The sequence below is a fragment of the Acomys russatus genome, chromosome 6 (assembly GCF_903995435.1).
Source record: "Acomys russatus chromosome 6, mAcoRus1.1, whole genome shotgun sequence".
Lineage (NCBI taxonomy): Eukaryota > Metazoa > Chordata > Mammalia > Rodentia > Muridae > Acomys > Acomys russatus.
Window position 1 is genome coordinate 21,115,401 of NC_067142.1, and position 22,289 is coordinate 21,137,689.

Sequence of the window (22,289 nt, forward strand, 5' to 3'; positions counted from 1 at the left end):
CAAATGTGGAGGCAAGCTCCTAAGCGACAGTCGCTTTCTACCACGACTCCGCTGGCACTTGAAAAGAGCATCTACTTTCATGGACTCAGATCCAGTGTGGGACAAAAAGACACGTCTTAGCCAGCTGGTCTCATCGCCTTGGCGAGTAGACATCTAAGGATCAAGGTCCTCTGGCTTTTACAAGCACGCACTCACATGCACGCACACATGTATGTGCCCACATACACAGACACCCACGTACACCTGTATGCCCTCACACACGTGTACCTCCACACTTATGCACCTACAAACACATGTGCACCAATGACGCACACATATGCACACAGCAAAACACACATATGAAAAAGAAAAACGAAAGCCACTGATGGGAACATTCAAAGATTGTAGCAGAAGCCAGTGTGAAGCTGTGGTCCACGGAGCTCCAGCTGCCTGCTGGGCATGATGGCAACAACCCCTATTAACCGTGCTGCACCGAATCTATTGCACAGTATTCCCGCATCCAGGCTGGGCTGCAAGGCCCAGAGGTGGACCAGGGACCCTTAGTTATGAAGCAAGAATCTACACAGAAGCCCTCACCTGCACGACAGGGAATATGTGAATAAAATCCATGCCCTGGATCTGGTGGGGCTCCAGCTGGTGAGGACACTTCATCCTTGGGAGAACCGAGACAATCTTTTCTGATAGGGCTCTGTCCAGGAAAACAAACAAACAAACAAACAAAAAAACAAGCAGAGTCAGGACATATTAAATGGCTCTAAAGACATCTCTAAAGACACCCCAACCTAGTCAGGGTGACAGTGACTAACCTGACCAGGCTCATGCCGGTAGACCAGCATGAGAAACATCACTCAGCTGTGTGTATGTAAGCATTCATTACTATTTCTTCCCTTTTTTTTTTTTTTTTTTTTTAAAGGCAAGGTCTTGTGCAGCCCAGGCTGGCCTCAAACTTGCTAAGCAGACAGAGCTGATTCTCCTGCCTCCACCTCAGTGCTGGTATTACGGTGTGTGCCACCATGCCCCGTGTGCCATGTGGTGCTGGGGGTCATCTACCCAGACTCCACACTAGGACAAGCATCCCTGCTGGTTCCAGGTCCTGGCTCAGTGTGGCTCTTCACGATCAGCAGGCCACCATTCTGACCTTTTTTTAGCAGGAGGAGTGCTCCCTCTAGTGGGCTCGAGCTTAAGCTTGCAAAAGCACCTTTCAGTAGGTAGCTTAAAACCCAGAGGTTTAGACTCCAACAACACACAGCCAACCTTCTGCCTTTCCAGAGGGTTCTCCCCAGCCACTCCTCACAGCTAGCTTAATCAAGCAATTCACTGACGCCCGGAGTGGAGGATACAGCAAGTCATTTTTTGGGTTTATGAGCCTCTTAAAGCAACCTCCCAGAAGCTCCAGCCAAATGCAGTCTCGGCACAAACAGGAGTGGCTGCAGCTCTAACCCTGATGGCAAGGTGGCAGGAACAATAGGGACAGAGGAACAGGGTGGGGGATGGGGGAGTCAGGAAGACTTCTTAGAGACTTTCGCCAGCCACCCTCTGCTTTGCTCAGGAACTCAGACTTCCTAAAGACTCGGGAGAACTTTTTCTGAACAGTAAAAACTTCCTAAAAAAATTCTAGAGAGCTTTGTCAGCGGGACACAGCCTGGAGCCATTTGAGTGAGATCAGACTTGGCCTGCATGTGTGTGGTCAGGGGATTGTCTCGTTAATTGCTACCAAAGCACCCAGTCCATGATGGGCAGTGCCATCCCTACGCAGGTCACCCTGGGGTGCCTTAGAAAGTTAGCCAGGCCTGAGTCTGAGGGTGAGTGAGCAAGTAGGACTCCACCAAGGACACTGCTCCAATTCCTGCCTGAGTCACTGCCCTGACTTCTTCAAAACAGAACAAACTCTTTTCTCCACTTTTGATCATGGTGTCTACCACGGCACCAGAACAAAGTCAATAAAACAAGGGCCAAGGGTAGGTCAGCAGGCAAGCTTCCTAGCTTGAGATTTTGGCACGACCACTGCTGTTACAGATTACGAGGCTAGCGCTTTAAAGGGTATTTTCTTTTTAGATAGGATCTTGCTATACAGCCGAGGATGGCCTCAAAATTGTAATCCTTCTGCCTCATCTTCCCGAATGCTTGGATTACAGGTGTGCACTACCACAGCTAGCTGACTCTTTTAAAGTTTTAAATCTTAGACACACTATTTCCTCCTCCACAAGAGTCAGTTTGTCCTAGATCTAAAGCCCAGCTCTACCACCACCACCACTGGGACTTCCGGCAAGTCACCAGCTCCTTGGGCAGACACACCCAAAAGAAAATGAGAAACAACTGAGGCAGCAAGATGGCTCAGAATGGAAAGGCATTTTCAGCCAAACTTGAGTACAATCTCCAGGATCCTAATGGTGGAAGGAAAGAAGCAACTTTCATATGGGTCCAACTCCATATGTGAGCTATGGTACACACACACACACACACACACACACACACACACACACACACACATCAAAGGCAGGACAAATGATAAAGGTCACACATGCTGCTGGGAAGAGGTTCTGTCTGTGGAACCCTCTCCCCTCAAGCCCAAGTCCCACAGCACCATCCTGCGTCATCTCACTTAAAATGTCTCCCACAGTGTTCCCCCCCATACTTTGCCCAGCTGTAACTGTTCCCAGTCCTTATGCAGCTTCATATATATTTTACTCCTCCAAGATTTACTTTTTCATTTTTAATTATGGGTGTGTGCATGTGGCCAGAGAAGGGCATCAGATCCCCGGGAGCTGGAGTTACGTATGGGCTGTGCTGGCTAGTTAGTTTTATGTCACCTTGACACAGCTGTAGCCATTTTGGAAGAGGGACCATCAACTGATGAAAATTCAGGCACTAGAATGGCCTGTGAAAAAGCCTGTGGTTCTTTTTCTTAACTAGGTATTTATGGGGGATGGGAGGGGCATAACCATTTGTGGATGGTGGCACCCCTGGGCTGGTGGTTCTGGGCTGTATATGAAAGGAGGCTGAGCAAGCCAGCAAGCAGCAACCTTCTAGTTCCTGCTTCCAGGCTCCTGCCCTGACTTCCTTCTAAGATGGACTGTGATGTAGAAGTGTGAGTGAAATAACCCCTTCCTCACCAAGCTGCCTTTGGTCATGGTGTTTATCCCAGTAATAGGAAAATAACTAGGCCACAGACAGTTGTGGACTGCTCAACCTCAGGGCTGAGGACTGCGCTCTGGTCCTCTTAACTCCTAAGCCATCCCCCCAGCCCCACAGTTTACCTATTTGGTATCTGTGCTATGCTAATATAAGCTTTATGGAGGCAGGGCATCTCTCCTTAGTGTTCGCAAAGTGCCCGAATAATGTCTGACCCACAGTATTAGCACAGACTTGATAAATATTTATTGAAAGGACTAATGGGGACTCTTTTCACCTGGTACTTTGAACTTTCTCTTTTAAGAAGTACCATCTACACTGGTAATCTGGCTCAGTGTAAGAAGCTTGCTGCCAGGCCTGACAACCTGAATTTAATCCCTGGGACTTAAATGATGGAAAGAGAGATTGACCCCCTCAAGTTATCTTCTGATCTACACACACACACACACACACACACACACACAATTCTTTTAAGTACCATTAAGTCAAAAAGATTGCGTTTTCTTTTTTTTTTCTGATCTTATCCCTGTGTTTAGTAGTCACTATAAAAATGATTATACATTTAAGAATCTACCTGCAGATAAATCAGAATAACTGTTATCATAAATCTTATGCCCTTACCATTTTGAAGGCAATGTTACGATGGTAGCTGGAAACAGAAGGCCGTACGAGGCATTAAGAAGTCTACTCTGGATACTTAGAGACCAGGAGAAACTAATGACGTTAGTGGGTTAAGAAACAGAAGCTTCGGCTGTGGGGATGGCTCTGTGAGTAAAGGGAAGGTCCCGCAAACCCAAGGACCTGCTTAAAACCATGGGCGTGGGGGTTGGGGGAGGCGGACATGGTGATACACCACTGTAATCCCGGCACTGGATGAGTGGGGACAGACAGTCCCCTGGGGCACACTGGCATGTCAACCTAGCCTAGCTTGCAAGCTCCAGGCCATGAGAGACCTTGTCTTTAAAAAGGTAGACGGTGCTTGAGGACCCAGAGCTGAGGTCATGCCCTGGCCTACACACACACACACACACCACACCACTATCTTGACAGTGAAAACTCTCAAGCAGGTTCTCTGAGAGGATGCTGGGATGCAGTCTTGTTTCCCTTCTCTCCCAGATCACACTCTATGGCACATCAAAGAGCATCTCTGCGGATGGAATGGAAAGAGACATGAGAGGGCAGAATCAGGGGCTGGTGGTCCACAAGGAGGTAGAAGTGAGCTGAGCTGAGCACTGCCTGGTTAGTTCTTTCTGCTTTGCTGTTTGTTTGTTTGTTTGTTTGTTTGTTTGTTTGTTTGAAATAGGCTTTCTCTGTGTGGCCCTGGATATTGTGGAACTCACTCTGTAGACAAGGTCGGCCTCAAACTCAAGAGAGCTTTCTGCCTCTGCCTCCTGAATGCTGGGACTAAGGATGTGGGCCGCCACACCTGGCTACATCGTTAGTTCTCATCTTCAATTAGACACAACATTGCCCCACATGGGAAGGGGGCAGCACTGGATTGTGTAGGGCAGCTTGGCCTGTGGGTGTGTCTGTGAGGAAGTGTCCTGATTGCTGTAATTGATGTGGGAAGACTCAGCCTGAAAGTGAGCAACACCTTTCCTGGTTTGGGTCCCCGACTCTATATGAGTCGAGAAAGCTATCTGAATACTGGGCATGCGTGGATTCCTTTCTCTCTGCTCTTGCCTGTGGATGGGATGAAGACTAGCTGTTTGAAGTTCTTGACTTGACTTCCTCACAGTGCTGGACCATAAGCTGTACTTGTGAGATGGAATAAACTTTTGCTCTTCTAAGTTGCTTTTTGTTGGGATTTTCTACCACAGCAACAGAAAGGAACTAGGACAAAAGAGTGTGATCCAGGCCCTGGCTCTTGGTAGGAATGGAGGAGGCTCCAGTACAGCCTCTTTCTGCTCTGTTTATGATTTCAGTCAGTGTCCAGGGTCTCTGGCAGTGGGCTTGGTGGCTAGTAACAGAGGAGCATTCTTCCTAGCCTATACACAGCACACGGGTGTATCGGTGGTATACGTGCTGTGCAGCATGTTATTTTCATGAAGCCAACCTATTTTGGGCAACTGCTGCCTAATGATGTCTCTTACCTGTGCTTGCTGCCTTCTGAGCAGGCCTAATGTGAGTCATTGAAATGACCTAAATTCAGAAGCCATGTGGAGGTGGGAGAAGAGAAGTGACTCCACAAAGTTGTACTCTGACCTCCACGTTCAAACCACGGCATGTGTGTGTGCACCCCACACACAATCAATCCATAAAAATAAGCCATAGAATGTCCCCATTCCTGCAGGGGTACCTTGCTGTGGGCCACATTTCTAGGTACCTAGGCAACTGGACCTGGCCATGTATGCTATGAGCTTCATAAACCATCACTGTCTCTAAGCAGCTTTGAGGATGTAGGCGTTCTCTCTGAGGAGGGACTGTCAGCTGTGACAGAAGGGTCTCCTTTCTCATATGTTCATGAATGAGGGAAAGAATGAATGAAGAGCTGGAAGAAGAAGCAGATTCCGTGTGTGTGTGTGTGTGTGTGTGTGTGTGTGTGTGTGTGTGTGTGATATGTGCGTTTCTGTTTGTGTATGTGTTATGTGACAAAACTTTTTCTGGGGGACGTACCACATATGTCTGCTCACCTCAGATAGGGAGCCCATGACAGACCAAAGCAGAGATACCACCAAAGTCCAACCTGGTAAACCGATGGGTTTTATTCGAGTTACTTACAGGAATATGGATGAGGGGTTACTTACAGGAGCAGAAATGACTCAAAGACAGCTGGGAACCTGGGGCACACAGCCTGCTGGCAGCTCAACAGGTTGGAGAACTTTCCAGGTGTACACCTCTTCCAGGCAGCTCCTCTGGTTTCTGCCTCTCCTAGGCTGCTGGTCTGGCCTCAGTGTCTTTGTAGCTTGGCTTCCTTCTGCTGAATGGGATGCTCAGCTTTTATTGCTTACTCTGGCAAGGAAGGGCCCTAGTGAATCTGGTCCATGGACTTCCTGGCGTTATTTTGAGTTGTTTACTTTTCTGTTTAAAGAGCTTCCCCATTGCAATCTTGGAGGAAAATGTTACACAAAAGCATGTGTGGGTTTTCATTGCATGGAGGTTTTTATGCAGGGATTCTGGCTTCCCTAGGCAATGTGTGCGCATGGTGTGTAGATATGCTTGCAGGCGAAACACCCGTAGACAAAAATTGCAGAGAGAAAGAGGAGAGAGAGAGACAGAGAGAGAGACAGAGAGAGAGAGAGAGAGAGAGAGAGAGAGAGAGAGAGAGAGAGAGAGAGAGAATCGGAGCAAATCAGGGAGCTGGGAAGTGGGGATGTAGTTTGGTTAATAGAGTTTTGCTTGGCATGCAGTAAGCCCTGGGTTCCATCCTTAGCAAGGCAAGGGATGGATACATGCCTGGTGTCCCGGCACTTGGGGTCATCCTCAACTACATAGCGTGTCTGAGGTCAACTGGCTTCTAGCTTTCAGATGCTGCATGGTTACTTATGGCTGGTCGCACAGGTCACTGAATCTGAGCATCCCAGGTGCCCAGCTGGGCGCTCTTGTCATGGAACAGTTGAGCTCATGGTTTTTCCCCACTTGGTCAGGTTAGTCCTGTTGATTTGCGTTCACAGGCTCCCCAGTTTCACTGCAGTAGGAGTCAGCTCCTCTCCCCTCACACTTCCTCAATTTCTTCCCCAGTGGCTGGTGAAACGAGCTATCGAAACAAAGGAGGAAATGGGCGACTATATCCGCTCCTATTCTATATCCCAGTTCCAGAAGACCTACAGTCTCCCAGAGGTCAGTGCCCTGCGCCACTTTCTTCTTTTATTTATTAGGTATTTTCGGTCCTGGTATGTTTAATTTCTTGTTTAGATTTGTTTTATTTGAATTGTGTTGAAAGATTATTAATATGTAATATTGCTTTATTATTTTAGTAAATTAGTGGTTACTCCTTAACCAGCTGTATCTCCACATAACCACACAGAGAGACTAGGATCTGTTTAACTAGTTTACAGCACAATGCTGCACAATAATTACTCCACCCTAAACCTCCAGGCTAATATAGCTTCTTCCCATTCAGACTTCTGGCATTATACTTGCTTTTTACTAATGTCCTAGGTCTGGTTCATTTTTCCTGGTGTTTCCTGGTCCTCTCCATGTGGATCCCTTCTGTCCTTCCTGCTCGTTTTCCTTCTCTCACTTGACCAGGATGTCCTACCTATTGTCTATATTGCTCAGCATTGGCTAATTGGCTTTTATTGGCAACACAGAGAACAAATGGTGGCATGTTTATACAAGCTGGAGACAGGAGATGCTTAGAATAAACACCACAATGTCTAGATTGAAACCAGATAGTGGGGTAGAGAAGTCAGTATTTGAATGAACAAGGGTAAACTGTACACAGTCCACTAGAGCATTATGCCAACAGAATTGTGTGTGGTTTTTGTGCCTGAGGAGTTCCTTGGTGCTAGAGTTGGTAGTAGGTTGTGAGGCCCTGACTGGCATGCTAGGAAGCTAACTGGTGTCCTCTGTAACAGCAGTAAGAGCTCTTAACCACTGAGCCATCGTTCCAGCTTGCTGGGATTCTTCTTTTAATCTTTAATTTTTTTACATGTAGAAGATGTGTAGATCATATCTACTTTCAACTCCTTCCTGCCCACCCTGGACAGTCTCTAATATGTTACCATCCCACACTCAGGCCCTCCTTCCTTGGTCTCTACTACCCCATTGGTTCAGTTAGTGTGGCCTGATGGAATGTTGCCTCCTCGTTCGCAGGAAGCCACAGACGATGCAGTGAGCTCCTGAGTGCAGAAGCCACACCATGTATTTCCCAGCTCTCTTCCTCTTGCTCCAGCTCTTAATTTCTTTCTGTATTCTCTCCTCTGATGTGCCCTGAGCCACACAGCCATTTGTAGGCATCCTGTTTGGGGCTACTTTATTGGATTCTTATATCTACCGTCCTTCTCTGCCCCCAACCCTTCTCTACGACCCAACACTAGGAAGGTGAGACAAAGGTTAGAGGGGAAAGGGGATATAGACCTCTTTCGACGACTTCCTGCTGCTCAGGGTCATCAGGTTCCCAGGGGCAAGTCCAATCTCTACCATGAGACTATCCAGCAATCCAGCAGACCAGCAACAGCAAACGCAGTAGCAGGGACCAGCAGCGGCAGGGGGAGCAGCAGCCGCCACAGGCCCTCTCAGGACTTCCCCATTCATACCCACTCTAGCAGTTGGCATACATGGCCCGTTTAGGGGTGAGCACCAACAGGTCCTTACTCTCGGCACTTTGGCTGGTTGTGATTCTCAGTGTTAGAAACTGCTGTGCACTGCAGATGAAGCATCTCTGGCCAAACGTGTGTGCGCTCTTCCTTCTTTGTTTTCTGATGGTGCATGTGTGTCCTGAGAGAGTCCTGGGGGGGAGTGAGTACAGCTCTCCTGAGCCCTGCCCTCCACCTGGCACTTCAGAGCAGCCTCATGGTTCCTTAGAACTGCTCTTTAGATGGCTATTGCGGATAAATATCTACAGTTTTATTGTTCTCAAGCTTAAAGGTTGACTCAGAACTTTTACTAAATTGCAAAAGCTTGTGTATATGTATACATGGGGTGTGTGTGTGTGTGTGTGTCTGTGTGTGTGAGTATGCATGTGTAGGCCACACTTGACATCAGATACTTCCCTCTGTCACTATGTACTTTTTTTCCTTTCTGTTCTCTTTTTTCTCTTATTTTTGGGGATAGGTCCCTCCCTAACCCTAGCCATCTAGACTGGCTGATCCTCCTGTCTCTAGCTCCCAGTGCTGGAATTACGAGTGTGTGCCACCCTGCCTGGCTCTTTAACGTGGGTCCTGGGTGTATCCAGCTCAGGTCTTTATGCTTATGGGACAAGAGCTTTACTGACAGAACCATCTCCTCAGCCCACGATTCTATTTTTGTAGAACAGACTTGTGTAGCACATTTCCTGTAGGCACAGTTTATAGTAATTGCCACAGTAAGAACACTAATCACCACCAAATACTCTATTTCCATCCTGAGAGCCGCTCCTGCTGTGGGTGGGGGTACTCCACGTTTCAGATGGGGTTGAAGCTTACAGTTGAGGTCACTCGCCAGAATGCTCAATGCGTTGAAGGCCTGGGCATGATGATGTCTGTCTTTCCACTGCTCTCTTCCTCTCTGCCTGTAAGGCCCTGTGGGTGCTATTTACGGAGGTTCTAGCTTTTTTTCCCCCTGGGAGGTACATTCCAATTAATAAGAAAGATGAGAGCTGAGGAAGCTAGCATGGTTTGTAAACCACCTGCCTTGCAAGCAGGAGGCATTGCATGTGATTCCTGAGTCAACATTTTAGGCTGTAATCCCAGCCCTGGGGAGGTAGAGACAGGCAGGTCCCTAGGCCTCCTGGGGTACCCAGCTTAGCTTACTTGGCCAGCTCTAGGACAGTGAGAGGCTCTCTCCAAAATAATAATAATAATAATAATGATAATAATAATAAATAAAGACTGGATAGCAACTGAGGGAGAATAGTTTTGGTTGTCTTCTTGCCTCCACATACATACATGCACCTGTGCATACACAAATGCACACATACATATACACAAACTTTTAAAAAAGCAAATTGGGACTTCTTCATACACAGCAGCAATGAACGATTTTCGGTAAGGGAGATTGGCATGTCCAGCTGACTTAGTCCCCAGGAGAATTGGCAGAGTTCTTGTGTTCTGTCTTCCAGGATGATGACTTCATAAAGAGAAAAGAGAAGGCCATCAAGACCGTTGTTGACCTCTCAGTAAGTCCCCTTGTCCTGTGTGTGCCTCTGCCCCGGTACTGCATAGCCTTCACACATCCCCTATAGAAGTCACACGCCCCCCAGGAACTGTCAGTGAAGAATGTGTGCGAGCACACTAGCACACATTAAAGACGGTAAAGAATGCCTGCTTTACACACTCAGCACCGGCACACAGGAGCCAGCCCCCTGACATCCCCCGAGTCCTCGGTTTCAGTTTTAAAGGATAAAAATCAGAATGCAAAGCTCCCCTTCCTATGCCAGTGTCAGGAGCAACTGTACAGCTCTAGAGAACAGATGCTGAACTGTGGATGGTGAATGGAACGCACTGCCCCGCCCCGTCCCCAGCGGCTTTGGGGAGACAAAGTAGCTTTGAGCTCATGCAGGAAAGCCACCATATGTGGTGCATTCTGATCACTGGAGTCTGTGCACATGAGCTGCTTCCCCAGTGGGGGTGGGGAGCTTTGTTAAGATGCTGTGAGCCGGAGCCAGGAGGCCGCAGCCTCTTGCCTTGAGCTGAAGAGAATAAAGCCTCTATGCCTGGTACACAGTCTCTTCTAGCAGCAGCATACAGGGAGGGCATTGTGGGTCTTGTTGATGACTTCATTGTATTTAGCATGCCTGACGTTACATTAACATGGTATCTAGCATGCCTGACGTTACATTACATTAACATGGTATCTAGCATGCCTGACGTTACATTACATTAATATGGTATCTAGCATTCATGATGCTACATTAACATGGTATTTAGCATGCCTGATGTTACATTACATTAACATGGTATCTAGCATGCCTGACGTTACATTACATTAACATGGTATCTAGCATGCCTGATGTTACATTACATTACATTAACATGGTATCTAGCATGCCTGACGTTACATTACATTAATATGGTATCTAGCATTCATGATGCTACATTAACATGGTATTTAGCATGCCTGACATTCTACTCAATCTGGTTGGCAAGGATTCAGCCAAGCTCAGGTGCTAGTCCTCACCTCTCATCTTGTTTAAGATGGGATATTTTGGTTCGTTTTTTGGCTATGTACAGCAGGCCTGAGAGTTTCTGGTGATGCTCCTGTCTCCACTGCCTATCCCCCCCTGTACAACCGCTAAGATTGTGCTCATATTATGCTTTTTGAAGTGTTTTTTGTTTTTTGTTTTTAACAGCCCAGGTCCTTTTGCCTCCGTGGCAGGTGCCTTTACCCACGGAGCCCTTACCCCAGCTGAGCTACTTACTTTGGTGTTTAAATTAGCGTTGTTAATAACAAGCCACCCAGCTTAAACATGGTGTGTGTTTGATGCAGATGGCAGGGTTGGCCCGTATGGCTCTGTGAGGGGCTCTGGAATCTTTGCACAATAGTAATTCTGGCCTTGAATCTGTGTTGTCCCAAAGGGATGACGCTGAAAGGCACATGCCACTTGATGGTAAAAGACATAAAGACTTCAAGTGAGGCAGTCTGGGCCACTTTACCTTCTCCTTTGTGCTGTCAGCTCCATTCCGTCTAGAAGTGGGAAGTGAGAGAAAGCCTTGAGAGCTTTGTTTCTGAGACAGTTTTACTATGTACCCCTTGATTACCTTGAAATTGCGGTAATCCTCCTGCCTCAACCTCCCAAGTGCCAGGACTACAAGCCTGAGTCCACCATACTCAGCTTAGTGACACAATGGGGTACAGAGCCTGGAGGTGGCACCCCTGCTGGATCCATGAGAACAAGGTAGGGTCCACAGGACAGCTGAGCTCATGGGAAAGATAGTCATGGGGAAGGCTGCATCTGTGTCTGGAGCAACATACACAAATGAATACTGCGCATTTGTCTCCGCATCTCCATCACTTAGTATCCGGGGGACCCTGTTGGGTTTGCTGCTTTATTAATGTGAAAAATTAGAAAAGAAGGAAAGTAGCCATAAGCTGCAGTTGTTTGCTTTGGGGGTAGGCTGTGGCACTTGGTGTAAGCACCTGTGGAGCCCTGGTAGGTGGCTGGGACGCACAACTATTTACAGCTCCTAGACTGAAGAATGTCTGTTAGAGATGCTGCGATGTCAGCTTCTATTGTCAGCCTGACACAGTCTAGAATCACCTAGGAAGGCCGCCTCTGTGAGGGATCATCTAGAATGTGGGGGATTGTCTTAATTATGAATTGATGTGGGAGGACCCAGCCCACTGTGGGCAGCGCCATTCTCCAGAAGGGTTTCTGATCTGTGTAAGAGTGAAGAAAATGAGCTGAGCGCAAGCAAGCGAGATGCATCGTTTGCTCTGACAATGGATGTGATGCGCTCAGCTGGCTTGACTTCTCCGCAGTGGTTGGACCATGATCGAGAAGATGAGCTAAAGAACTCTTTCCTTCCCTAGGTGCCCTTTGTGTTGTCACCACAGCCACAGAAAGGAAACTAGAACAGTTCGGTTAGGCTGTGAGAAGGAGTGGCTTATGGTCAGTGGAGGCAGCTTCCCTCTTGAGCAGGGAACGGTGTGACCCGCTCGGGTCTTCCGGTCAGAGCACAAGATTGATAGTGGTGCTTTACTTCTCTGGCTTTCAATAAAGAAGTTGTCCCTGGCTGGGTGTGGTGGCACACACCTTTAGTCCCAGCACTCAGGAGGCAGAGGAAGGTAGTTCGCTCTGAGTTGGAGGCCAGCCTAGTCTACAAAGTGAGTCCAGGACAGCCAAGACGGAGAAACCTTGTCTTGAAAAAAAGAAAAAAGAAAAACAGAAAGTTGTCCCTGGAAATTGTGAAGGCAGTGATCACAGGTTTGACACTCCAGTGGTAGGTGTTTTCTCCCTGCCCTGCCATTTCGCATGTGGACTCAGAGGCATCACTGTGACAGGTGAAAGCAATTGTAACCATTCCTTTGAGGAAAACTGCTCTCAGACACATTGCACTTCTCTGTTTTAAGGGTCACCTTAACTTTTTAATGCCATTTATTTGTCCTTTATCACTTGCCAAGGCAAAATGTCAGAACCCACAAGGAGAAGTGATGAGAGTGAGGAAGAAGGTATTGGCAGAGTCCGTAGTCTGGTGTCATCCTGTCTCTGTCACTTAACGCCTCGTTAGCTAAGGGTGGGTTATGTAAGCCAGGACCAGTGACATGGCTCTGTGGATAAGGACGCTTACTAAGCTAATAACCTGAGGTTGATTCCCAGCGCCTGAGTCCACATGATAGAAGGGGAGAATTGACTCCCACAGGTTGTCCTCTGACCTCTGCACGTGCACCATGGCAAACGTGAGTGCCGTCCCAAAGCCATGCACTAAGATAAATAGTGTGATAAAAATGTAAACTCTGCAGGTTTTATCTATAAACAGAAAACAAGAATGGGGGCAGTATATAGGGAGTAGCCAGTGCTGGCCTGGCATGTGCTTATAGCAAGACAGTATGGCTGGGGGAGATGCCATGAGGGCCTGAGTCTGATAGATGAACCCTCATTAAAAAAAAAAAAACAAGCAGGGTAGCATGAGCTTGGAGTCCAGTTGGCAGGAATAGGACAAGAGGAGCCCTGAGCATGCTGGCAGCCAGCCTAGCCAAGTCTGTGCATTTTGGTAAAAGTGAGAGACCCTGTCTCGTAAAACCTCCCACAAATTGTCCTCTGACCTCCGAACCCAGGCTGTGGCACATGCCTGTGTATGTACGCAGGCACATGCACACACACTGAATAAGCAAACAAACACATAAGATATACATTTTTTAAAAAGAAAGCAAGGTAGAAATGGACAGAGAAGGACACCCATGGCCAACCTCTGGGCTCCACCATCAAGTGCACCCTCAAACACACATAGGTACAAAAAGAAAGTGTAATAAGTTGGTTCTGTATAAACTTATTGTGTGTGTATACAAGTGTGGGTACTCACATGCCAGTGCACTCCTTCTACAATGCGGGTCTCGGGGATTAAACCCTAAAGTGAACATAGTCATATGTCAAACACAGTATTGCTTGTTACTCTCAGATTTGAAATTGACACAGTCATGTTAACAGTGAACAAGACCGTGGGCATATCCTGTAAAATCTGTTAGCTCACCCTAGTTTCACAGACAAGGAAGCTGAGGCCTGTTGAAGCAAGCTCACCATCACAGGAGCAGTCCGTGGCAGAAATGGGGCGAGGCGCCCATTGCTCTGCAGGGTGACTTTGCAGGAGCTCTTTCCAACCAGCTTGAAGTAGCTTGTGTTAGGTCTTTACCACTCAAGCAAATCATATCTCAGCTGCAGATGGTACGATGAGTCACGTGCAAGGCCAGCTGGAGAGGCGCCCAGGAGAGCTAGAGTGACCAGCACAGTCAAGTTAGTGGAAAAGCCTTGAGGATAGAAGCCAAGACATCCGAGGCCTAGTGCTACCCTGGGGTGATGCTATCCTAGCCCAGTGCTATCCTAGGCTAGTCCTAATGTTATTGTAGGCTAATGCCATCCTAGACCCAATATTATAGCCCCAGCATCTTGGACAAATTATTTCATTTGTTGGGAGTTTTTGTTTTGTTTTGTTTTTTTACTGAAACAGGGACTCATGTATCCCCAGTTGCCCTTGACGTCACTCTATAGCTGAGGATGACGTTGAACTTGCAATCTTCTTTCTCTTCCTTAGGAGTGCTCCGTTACAGCCATATTCCACCACACCCTGTCTATGTGGGTATAGGCTTAGATTTTTCACAAACCTATCTTATTTGGGGTTCTTAAACCCCTTATCTCCCTTCCAACTCCCCAACCCTAGATAGGTGAGAAAGAAGGTTAGAAGGAAAAAAAGGGGATGTAGGTCTCCTGACTTCTTCCAGCTGGGTAGGGTCATTGGGCTCTTTGGGGGGCAATACCAGTCTCACTTGTCAGGATGTCCAGCAGTCCAGATAACCAGCAAGCCAGCAAACGCAGCAGGCAGTCCACACCAGTCTCCTCCAGGCTGCTGGTGCTCCCCCTCTAGGCTCTTTTTATATCCTCCTCAGAGTCTTCAGAATTCAACTAACTCCGACTGCCAAAGACCATGCCCCTGCACAAGGCAGTCATCTGCTGTCGACAAACTAAAATCCCACACTTGGGATTAAAACAAAAACATGTTTACATAGCATAACTGAGTTTTTAAAGAAAGCAGCACTTCCATTCCATGTGGGTCTGAGGATGGAACCCAGGGCCTCAAGAATGCTAGGCAAGCGCCCGTCAACTGAGCAGCATCCCCAGGCAAGAATGCTAGGCAAGCGCCCATCAACTGAGCAGCATCCCCAGTTCCTGCCTCAGGAATGCTAGGCAAGCGCCCGTCAACTGAGCAGCATCCCCAGTCCCTGCTTCTTTAGCATTAAATTGAAATTAATAGTATGTGCCCTGCCTCTGCATCATAATGGTTTCAGAGTGCCAACGGTAAGATGCCTATGGAGGAACATTCTTGAAGGGTACACAGAGCCAGCCTGCCATCTCTGAGCAGAGCGAGCGGTCCCCTTGGCTCTGGGTCTCCCTCTGCTATTATTTTGAAGTCTTTTTTTTTTTTTTTTTTTTTTTTTAGAAGAATCCAATTTCCTGTCTTGAGTCATTGGCTCTTTCAATGGTAACTGAGGAGAATAGCAGTTAAGCCCAATTATGCAGCACTATTATAACACGAGAGCTGGGTGGAAATTAAATTACACGCAGGCACAGTGTCAGGGGTTCACTCTAGTTTTCATTTCTGTATAAGTTTGCCTTGTGTTATTTATAGTTTGCTATTTGTATAGACACTGGAGGCTAACTAGGGAATATTTGCTGCAGAACTTTATGAGAACAGCCCTTAAACATCGTGCCAGATATGTTCTGCAAACTGAGGTGGGCTGGTGAAGTGGCTTAGTGGGAAAGGGAGCTTGCTGCCAACCCTGAGAGAACCGGCTCCCACAAGTTGACCTTTGACTTCTACATGCACAAGCATGAACACACATACAATAAATATATGTTAAAAAATTGAGGTTATGTGTGTTACAGATACTCGAAACTTTTTATAAAGATAAGTAAACTAAGCTGGGTCATCCCCAGGGAGTGGTTCTAACTGGAGTAAAATGCTGCTGTTGGAAGGAGCTTATCATGCGCTCCGCCAGAGACAAGGGTGCACCGACAGGGTCCACAGTCCACATACGGAGCCCCGAGGAGGACTTACTGAGCGATTCCTGACTGCCATCTTAGCAGTCAGGACGGACATGTACTGGGGGTGAAATGACAAGTCAGGCCACTAGTGATTAATGACCATGAAGTATATGCCACACATTTTCTTCCTCAGCACATGAGGCTTGTGGTCCTCAGCTCATCACAGGTGTTAGAGGCAGCTCGCGCAGGGCCTTGCACCGAGTCTTCCTAAATCCCATATTCTTGTCTCCTTTCTGTAACTGTGACGAAACACCCTGACCAAAACAAACAGAAACAACTTAGGAGACTAAGAGAATAAGGCTGGAACTTCAGGGCCACGGGCCATTGTTGTGGGGCACTCAAGGCGGGAACTGAAGGCAGCCGGTTCCACCACAGCAGAGCAGGAAGAACGCTTAAAAGCATGGTGCACAGCGCTCAGCCAGCTTTCTCTTCTCTTTGTCAGTCCAGGCGGCAACCTCAGGGACCCGTGCCCCCCACTTCCAGGCTCAGTGTTCCCACACCGATTAAGGCGATCCAGACAATCCCCACGGACTTGTTCACAGCCCAGCCTGGTGTAGACTCTGTCCTGTGGCCCCTTACGTGAGCTAGCCGGGCGCCCACATCCGGTAGTAAAGGTCTACTCCCCCGAAATGGCAGGAGGCACCCAGCCGCCCGGCCAAGGGGAGCCTCTCATGCTCCACACCTTGCCTCTCTCACCCCCTTAGGAAGCCTACAAGCCCCGTCGAAAGTACAGACGACAGCGGGGAGCAGAGGAACTGCTGGACGAGGAGTCCCGAGTCCACTCCACGCTCTTGGAATACGGCAGGTATGGAGTGCGTGCTGGTCGGCACCTACTTTTTGTTTTTTTGTTTGCTTTTTGTTTTTTCGAGACAGGGTTTCTCTATATAGCCTTGGCTGTCCTGGACTCACTTTGTAGACCAGGCTGGCCTCGAACTCACAGCGATCCGCCTGTCGGCACCTATTTTCTAACGCCATTTTGGAGAAAAGCTAGGGCTGGGGTGGCCACTTAGTCGAAATAGTGCTTGCCTTCCAGCATGAGGAACCGAGTCCAGTCCCCATCACCACATGGAAAAAGTCCACAGTGGAGACACACACTTGTTCTCCTGGGGCCGGGGAAGTGGAGGCAGGGAGTTCCTGGGGCTCCGTGGCCAGCCTGCCTTAAAGTAAGCCTACTGGGTGAGCGCAAACCAATACAGACCCTGCCTTGAAAAGAGAAGTGGACCCAGTCCTGAGCAAGAAGGCTGTTCTCTGGCCTCCACTTCCCTGTATACAGACAAAAAAGGAAAATAATATAATGGCTTTTTGAGTTTTGGTATCAGCTTGCTAGAGCTCTCCCATCTGCAGGAGTGCTTTTCCTTTCTTAACTAACTGTCTCTATTCTTAAAAGAAAGAAAGAAAAAAGAGAGAAAGAGAAAAACAAGCAAGCTACAATCCATTTCCTTTGAATTAAAATTGGACAGCTGCTGGAGTGGTGATTCTTGCTGGGAGTCTGAACACTTGTGAGGCTGAGGTGAGCAGATCTCAGTGAGTTTGAGGCCAGCCTGGTCTACAGACTGCATTCCAGGACAGCCAAGGGTATATACCAAGACCTGTATCCAAAAAATGAAAAAAAGAAAGAAAAAGAAAGAAAGAAAGAAAAAGGCTAGCTTCTGCCCGATTGAGTCAACAGTTTGCAGCTGTGACATACAGGGTGCATTTCCAAGCCTGGCCTTTGCAGTGCATGAACTCTGACCTCCTTAGGGAACAGGTGCAGAGGGCAGGACTGGGATGCATTTTCTGACCCTCTGTTTAAACAGGCAGTCCACAGAGCCCCTGCAGCTGTCTCATTGGGCCCTGCAGTAATCCTGTGGGGCAAAGACTGCCGACTAGAAAAATGAAGGCCTTAATAGCAAGCCTTATTACTTCTTAAAATGATTTTGTCCTCAAGGAAGAGTTTGACGGTTATAGCCTCGCTTCTTTAAAACCATGAAGCACAGGCTTCCTTTGGAATGTTTTGGTCAGTGCCGGATATTAACTTTCCCCGTGTCCTGCATTCTCTACCCAGGGTGACCGATCCCTTGATGTGAGTATGTGCCTTGTGCTTCCTGCCCTTGTGTGGGGATGGTGTCCAGGCCTTGTTGTGTGGCTGACACTAACTCTCTCTGACTTGCCTCACCCTGAGTGTGTCATGGCACCTTCCTCTGGGAAACAGGAGTAAACAAGAGGAACTTAGGCTTCACTATTCTAGCTTTTCAGGCAAAGGCAGTGCTTACTGGTGTGTGTGTGCGTGTGTGTGTGTGTGTGTGTGTGTGTGTGTGTGTGTGTGTATGAGAGAGAGAGAGAGAGAGAGAGAGAGAGAGAGAGAGAGAGAGATGAGGGTTCTTGGTCCACTTTTATGTGGGCTCTAGGGCTTGAACTTGGTCTTCCGGCTTGCATGACAAGTACCTTTACCCACTGAGCCACCTCACCTGCCTCTTGTTTGGCCTTGTTTACTTGTTTGTTGTGAGGTGATTGTCTGAGGTCATCTCTTTCCTTCCCCCAAATGAAACGGGTGTGTTTCAGAAGCCACTGAGTTCGTTCTGGTGTTGAGCCATGTGTGATGGTGCCCCCCCCCCCCAGGCTCATCTTTTGCTGCTGAGAGTTAAATATGTTTTCCAGTACAGAGACTATTCAGATGAAGGACATTCCTTTGAGAAGGGTCAAGGACTGTACAAAATTAAAATGCATGGCCTCCTGTTGAAAATTATTAGCGTGGCCCATTTGGTAAAGTGCTCTCTTTACCATCATGAGGACCGAAGCTTGGTCCCTAGGACCCGCAGTACAAAGCGGCATGTGGTAGAGTTCATTTGTAACTGCAGGCCTAGAATCTGAAGGCAAGAGCATCCCTGTGGTGCACCATGGCCAGCCTAGTCTAAGGGGTGAGCTCCAGGCCAATAGAAGACCCTGCCTCAAAAATAAGTGGATGGACAGACAGACAGACACATACACACACACACACACACACACACACACACACACACACACACACACACACACAAATGATAAGGGAATGTGATGGAAACTGTGATGTAGCCTCTTGTCTGCACTGGGGTATAGATGGGAGCTGCACCCAGGAACTGAATCATGGGATTCTGTCATTCAACCTCCAGACTATGACCTGGAACCTCAGATTTTTAAGTCACTCCAAATTCCCAGTTCCAGTGTGGAAGCAGATTATGTCATAAATCAAAACACCTTTCATATACATTGATGGAAACATTAGGTGGCTGTAGGGTTACAGCACACCTAGAGATGCCAAAGTCATAGGCCTGGATGTTATCTGAGGACTCTTAGCCTTTTGGTTGATGGAAAAAGATGGTGTAAAGTAGTTTTTTTCTTGAATCAAATATAAGTTAATAAGGCCCAGGAGCCTGGATTCAGGTTGTCCAAAATAGCTATTCCTAACCGGAAATGGCTTCCTGAAACTATAGAACGAAAGACTTTTTTCCCCCAACTACATCAGATACATAGGCATTTTAACAAAGCCAGGGGGTGTGCTCTGGGGCAGGGATGCTGTTGGTGACATTCTTAGCTGCTGTTGGATAGTGGGAGCCAGTGGTATGCTGATTTAATCCCAGAATTGCATCAGGCTAGAGGTGGGCAGTGACTGACTGTTAAGGGACTAAGGCTAGCCACACGGTAGGTGGGTTCTGGATCAACAACATTCCAATTCTCCGTGTAAAATGTTACCTCTGATGTGCTTTTCCTGTTAACTTGGCAGTACCGCCTAAGCTGCAGAGGCTACCATAAGGTCCTTTGCAGGATTGTGTGGAGACCCACACTTTAGCCTTAGATTAAATTCACTGTTCTTTGGCCCACTGCCCAGCAATGTCTTTTTTGGTCTTTTCCTGTCCCGTTGCAGCCTATTGCAAAGTTGGACATCTTAACTTCCTGCATTTTCTCTCACTTGTATTTTTTTCACACAACAAATGTTAGAAATTCAAGCTGTGGAAGCATTCCCCAAAAGGCACAGACTTGCGCTCAGGAGATCAGCTGTAAGTGCCACTGTGCAGGGTGGACAGGTCTTGGCTCTGTATGTGTGCACTTGCACACAGAAGCTTTGGAGACATACCTTAGAGCAGAGAGGCAGATGAAGTGGGAAATCTGGTCTGACAGTGAGGTTCTGTGCGGACAGTAGGTGGAGCAAGAGCTGCTCCCGTGAGGAAGCTGAGGAGCAGGAAGGCTGCTCAGGAGTGAGATTGCTGGGATGGTGAACAGACGTGGGGGTGGGGGGTGGGGTGGGGTGGGGGTGTATGTGTGTGACCAGTGAGGGCTGCACACTGATCCCACAGGCAAGGCGTGTCCTGAGCAAGAGCAGAGCAAAACCTAAACTTGTTTTTTTCTTAAATGCTTGCATGTTTGACTTCCAGCCGAGATCTGCAAGGCTTGTTGTTTGCGTTATGCCTTTTGTTTTTGGTTGAGTCTTTTTTGTATTACTGTGTTTGCTTTATTAAAAAATAAGCATCGTTTTTGTTTTAAGCCCAAAAATAAACCAATTTAAGCCTAAGTGCACCTGTGTGCCTCTTAAAGTTTCCGTGAGATGTGTACACATTACTGACATTGTGTCTGGGTTGTGTTTGAAAATACAATATAGGTGTGACTTGAAGTCATTTAAGTCTATATTGGCCTTAAATACATGGGTTTTCTACACCAATATTTTTAAGGTTTTAGCTTGCAGTGTGGCTCTGAGATGCAGTTCTTGATTCGGAGAGTGATGAGGGGCCTTAAGGGACACTGTGTTATCTTAGCATCCCCTCTTATAGCATGTGTACACCGGGTAACATATTCAGATTCAGACAGATTATGCCTCTGGGTAAAGTACTTGAAATATTCTCTCGAAGCCCTAGATAGCCTAAATCTGCACTTTTCATAGAATAATCTAACCAAGGATTGGGGAGACGGCCCACTTGGTGACTAGGCCTGGGGAGACAGACCACTTGGTGACGTGCTTGCCACACCAGCACGAAGGCCTGCGCTCACAGTCGTGCACCTATGTAAAAGCCAGCCGTGAGGGTGTGCCTGTAACCCCAGTGCTGGGGTGGGAGTGGGCAGAATCCGGAGGCCTCAGGGTCTCACCGGCTAACCATTCCAACCAAGCTCCAAGTTCACTGAGCGATATTGTCTCAGAAAAATGTGTAAAGTGACTGAGGGAGACATCCAATGTTTTTGCTGGCCACTACATGTATGTGCATATGTGTGCACACATGGGGGTACACACACACACACACACACACACACACACACACACACACACACAACACACACACCACACACAGGATCCAATAAGAAATGCATTTGTTGGAGTTTACTGTGATTTTTTTTTTTTTTAAATAGTAATTAAAGTCTTTCTCGTGGCTTACAGGAGATACGGACTTAGCCGCCAGAGCAAAACAGAAAAGGTAAGAAATACCTTGACCGGGAGGGGCAGCGGCTGTACGCAGGGTAGAGACAGGTCCTGGACGGGCAGGGGCCCTGGGAGTATACCAGCCACCTTTGTTCCCTGCTTGTTTGCTTTAGTGTCACTAGCCTGCCACCACTGCAGGCCAGGAACAAAAGCACCCCAGAACTACAGAGCAAGGATAATCCAAGTCCGGCAGATAGATGTGACGTGGCACAAGCCAGGCCTTGCCAGCCCATGCCTGACTGGCTTGCCTCAGAACTGGCTGCCACTTGACCTTTCACCTGGGCTCCAGATCTGTTTCCTTCCCCAGGCTACCTCTCTGCAAGCCTGCTCATTTCTGCTGAGTCTCCAGCTCTGATGCTCAGTGTTTCCTCATCTTCTCTGCTAGGCTGAGGACAAGAAGACGGTGCTTGCTGCAGGGCTGTCAGCTGCAGAGAAAACGGATGCTCGTGAAGAAGATGAGCTCCAAGCAGCCGAAGAGGTGCGTGGCATGTGGTGGCCCACTGACGTTCCAGTTCGGGTCATTTGAGGGGAGAGGTCGCTCCCATCCACAGCTCTCTCAAGCTGCCTTCCAACGCTCACAGTTCCCTCTTTTGAGGTGTTATGAGGTCCGCTGTGACCCCACATTAAAGCAGAAGCTCTGAGGTTTCACCACGTGCTTCGGTCTTATGGTCAGAACCACTCACCACGATTCTCTTCTGTTTCAGCAACGTATTCAGTCACTGATGACCAAGATGACCGCTATGGCAAATGAAGAGGTGAGGGGCAGTAGGGATCGGAGTGTAGGGCAAGCACAGCTATGGAGACTTGGCCCCACCCCATCTGCTGTAGGGGCCTGAGACAGGGCAGCGCCATATTCAGAACCCTGTCTTCAGCAGGAAGCTCTTTATAATGCCTAGC

General features: G+C 47.9%; 1 protein-coding gene across 1 annotated transcript in view; it reads left to right on the forward strand.

Moving 5' to 3' along the window:
• The window catches only part of Ccdc93 (coiled-coil domain containing 93), a 67,331-nt gene that overhangs the window by 5,332 nt on the left and 39,710 nt on the right, over positions 1-22,289 (forward strand). Inside the window, exons 3-8 of the mRNA XM_051148196.1 lie at positions 6,578-6,912; positions 9,836-9,892; positions 16,675-16,775; positions 21,351-21,387; positions 21,778-21,870; positions 22,097-22,147. Coding sequence (XP_051004153.1) covers positions 6,578-6,912; positions 9,836-9,892; positions 16,675-16,775; positions 21,351-21,387; positions 21,778-21,870; positions 22,097-22,147 — 674 coding nt within the window. The remainder of the gene's footprint in view (positions 1-6,577; positions 6,913-9,835; positions 9,893-16,674; positions 16,776-21,350; positions 21,388-21,777; positions 21,871-22,096; positions 22,148-22,289) is intronic.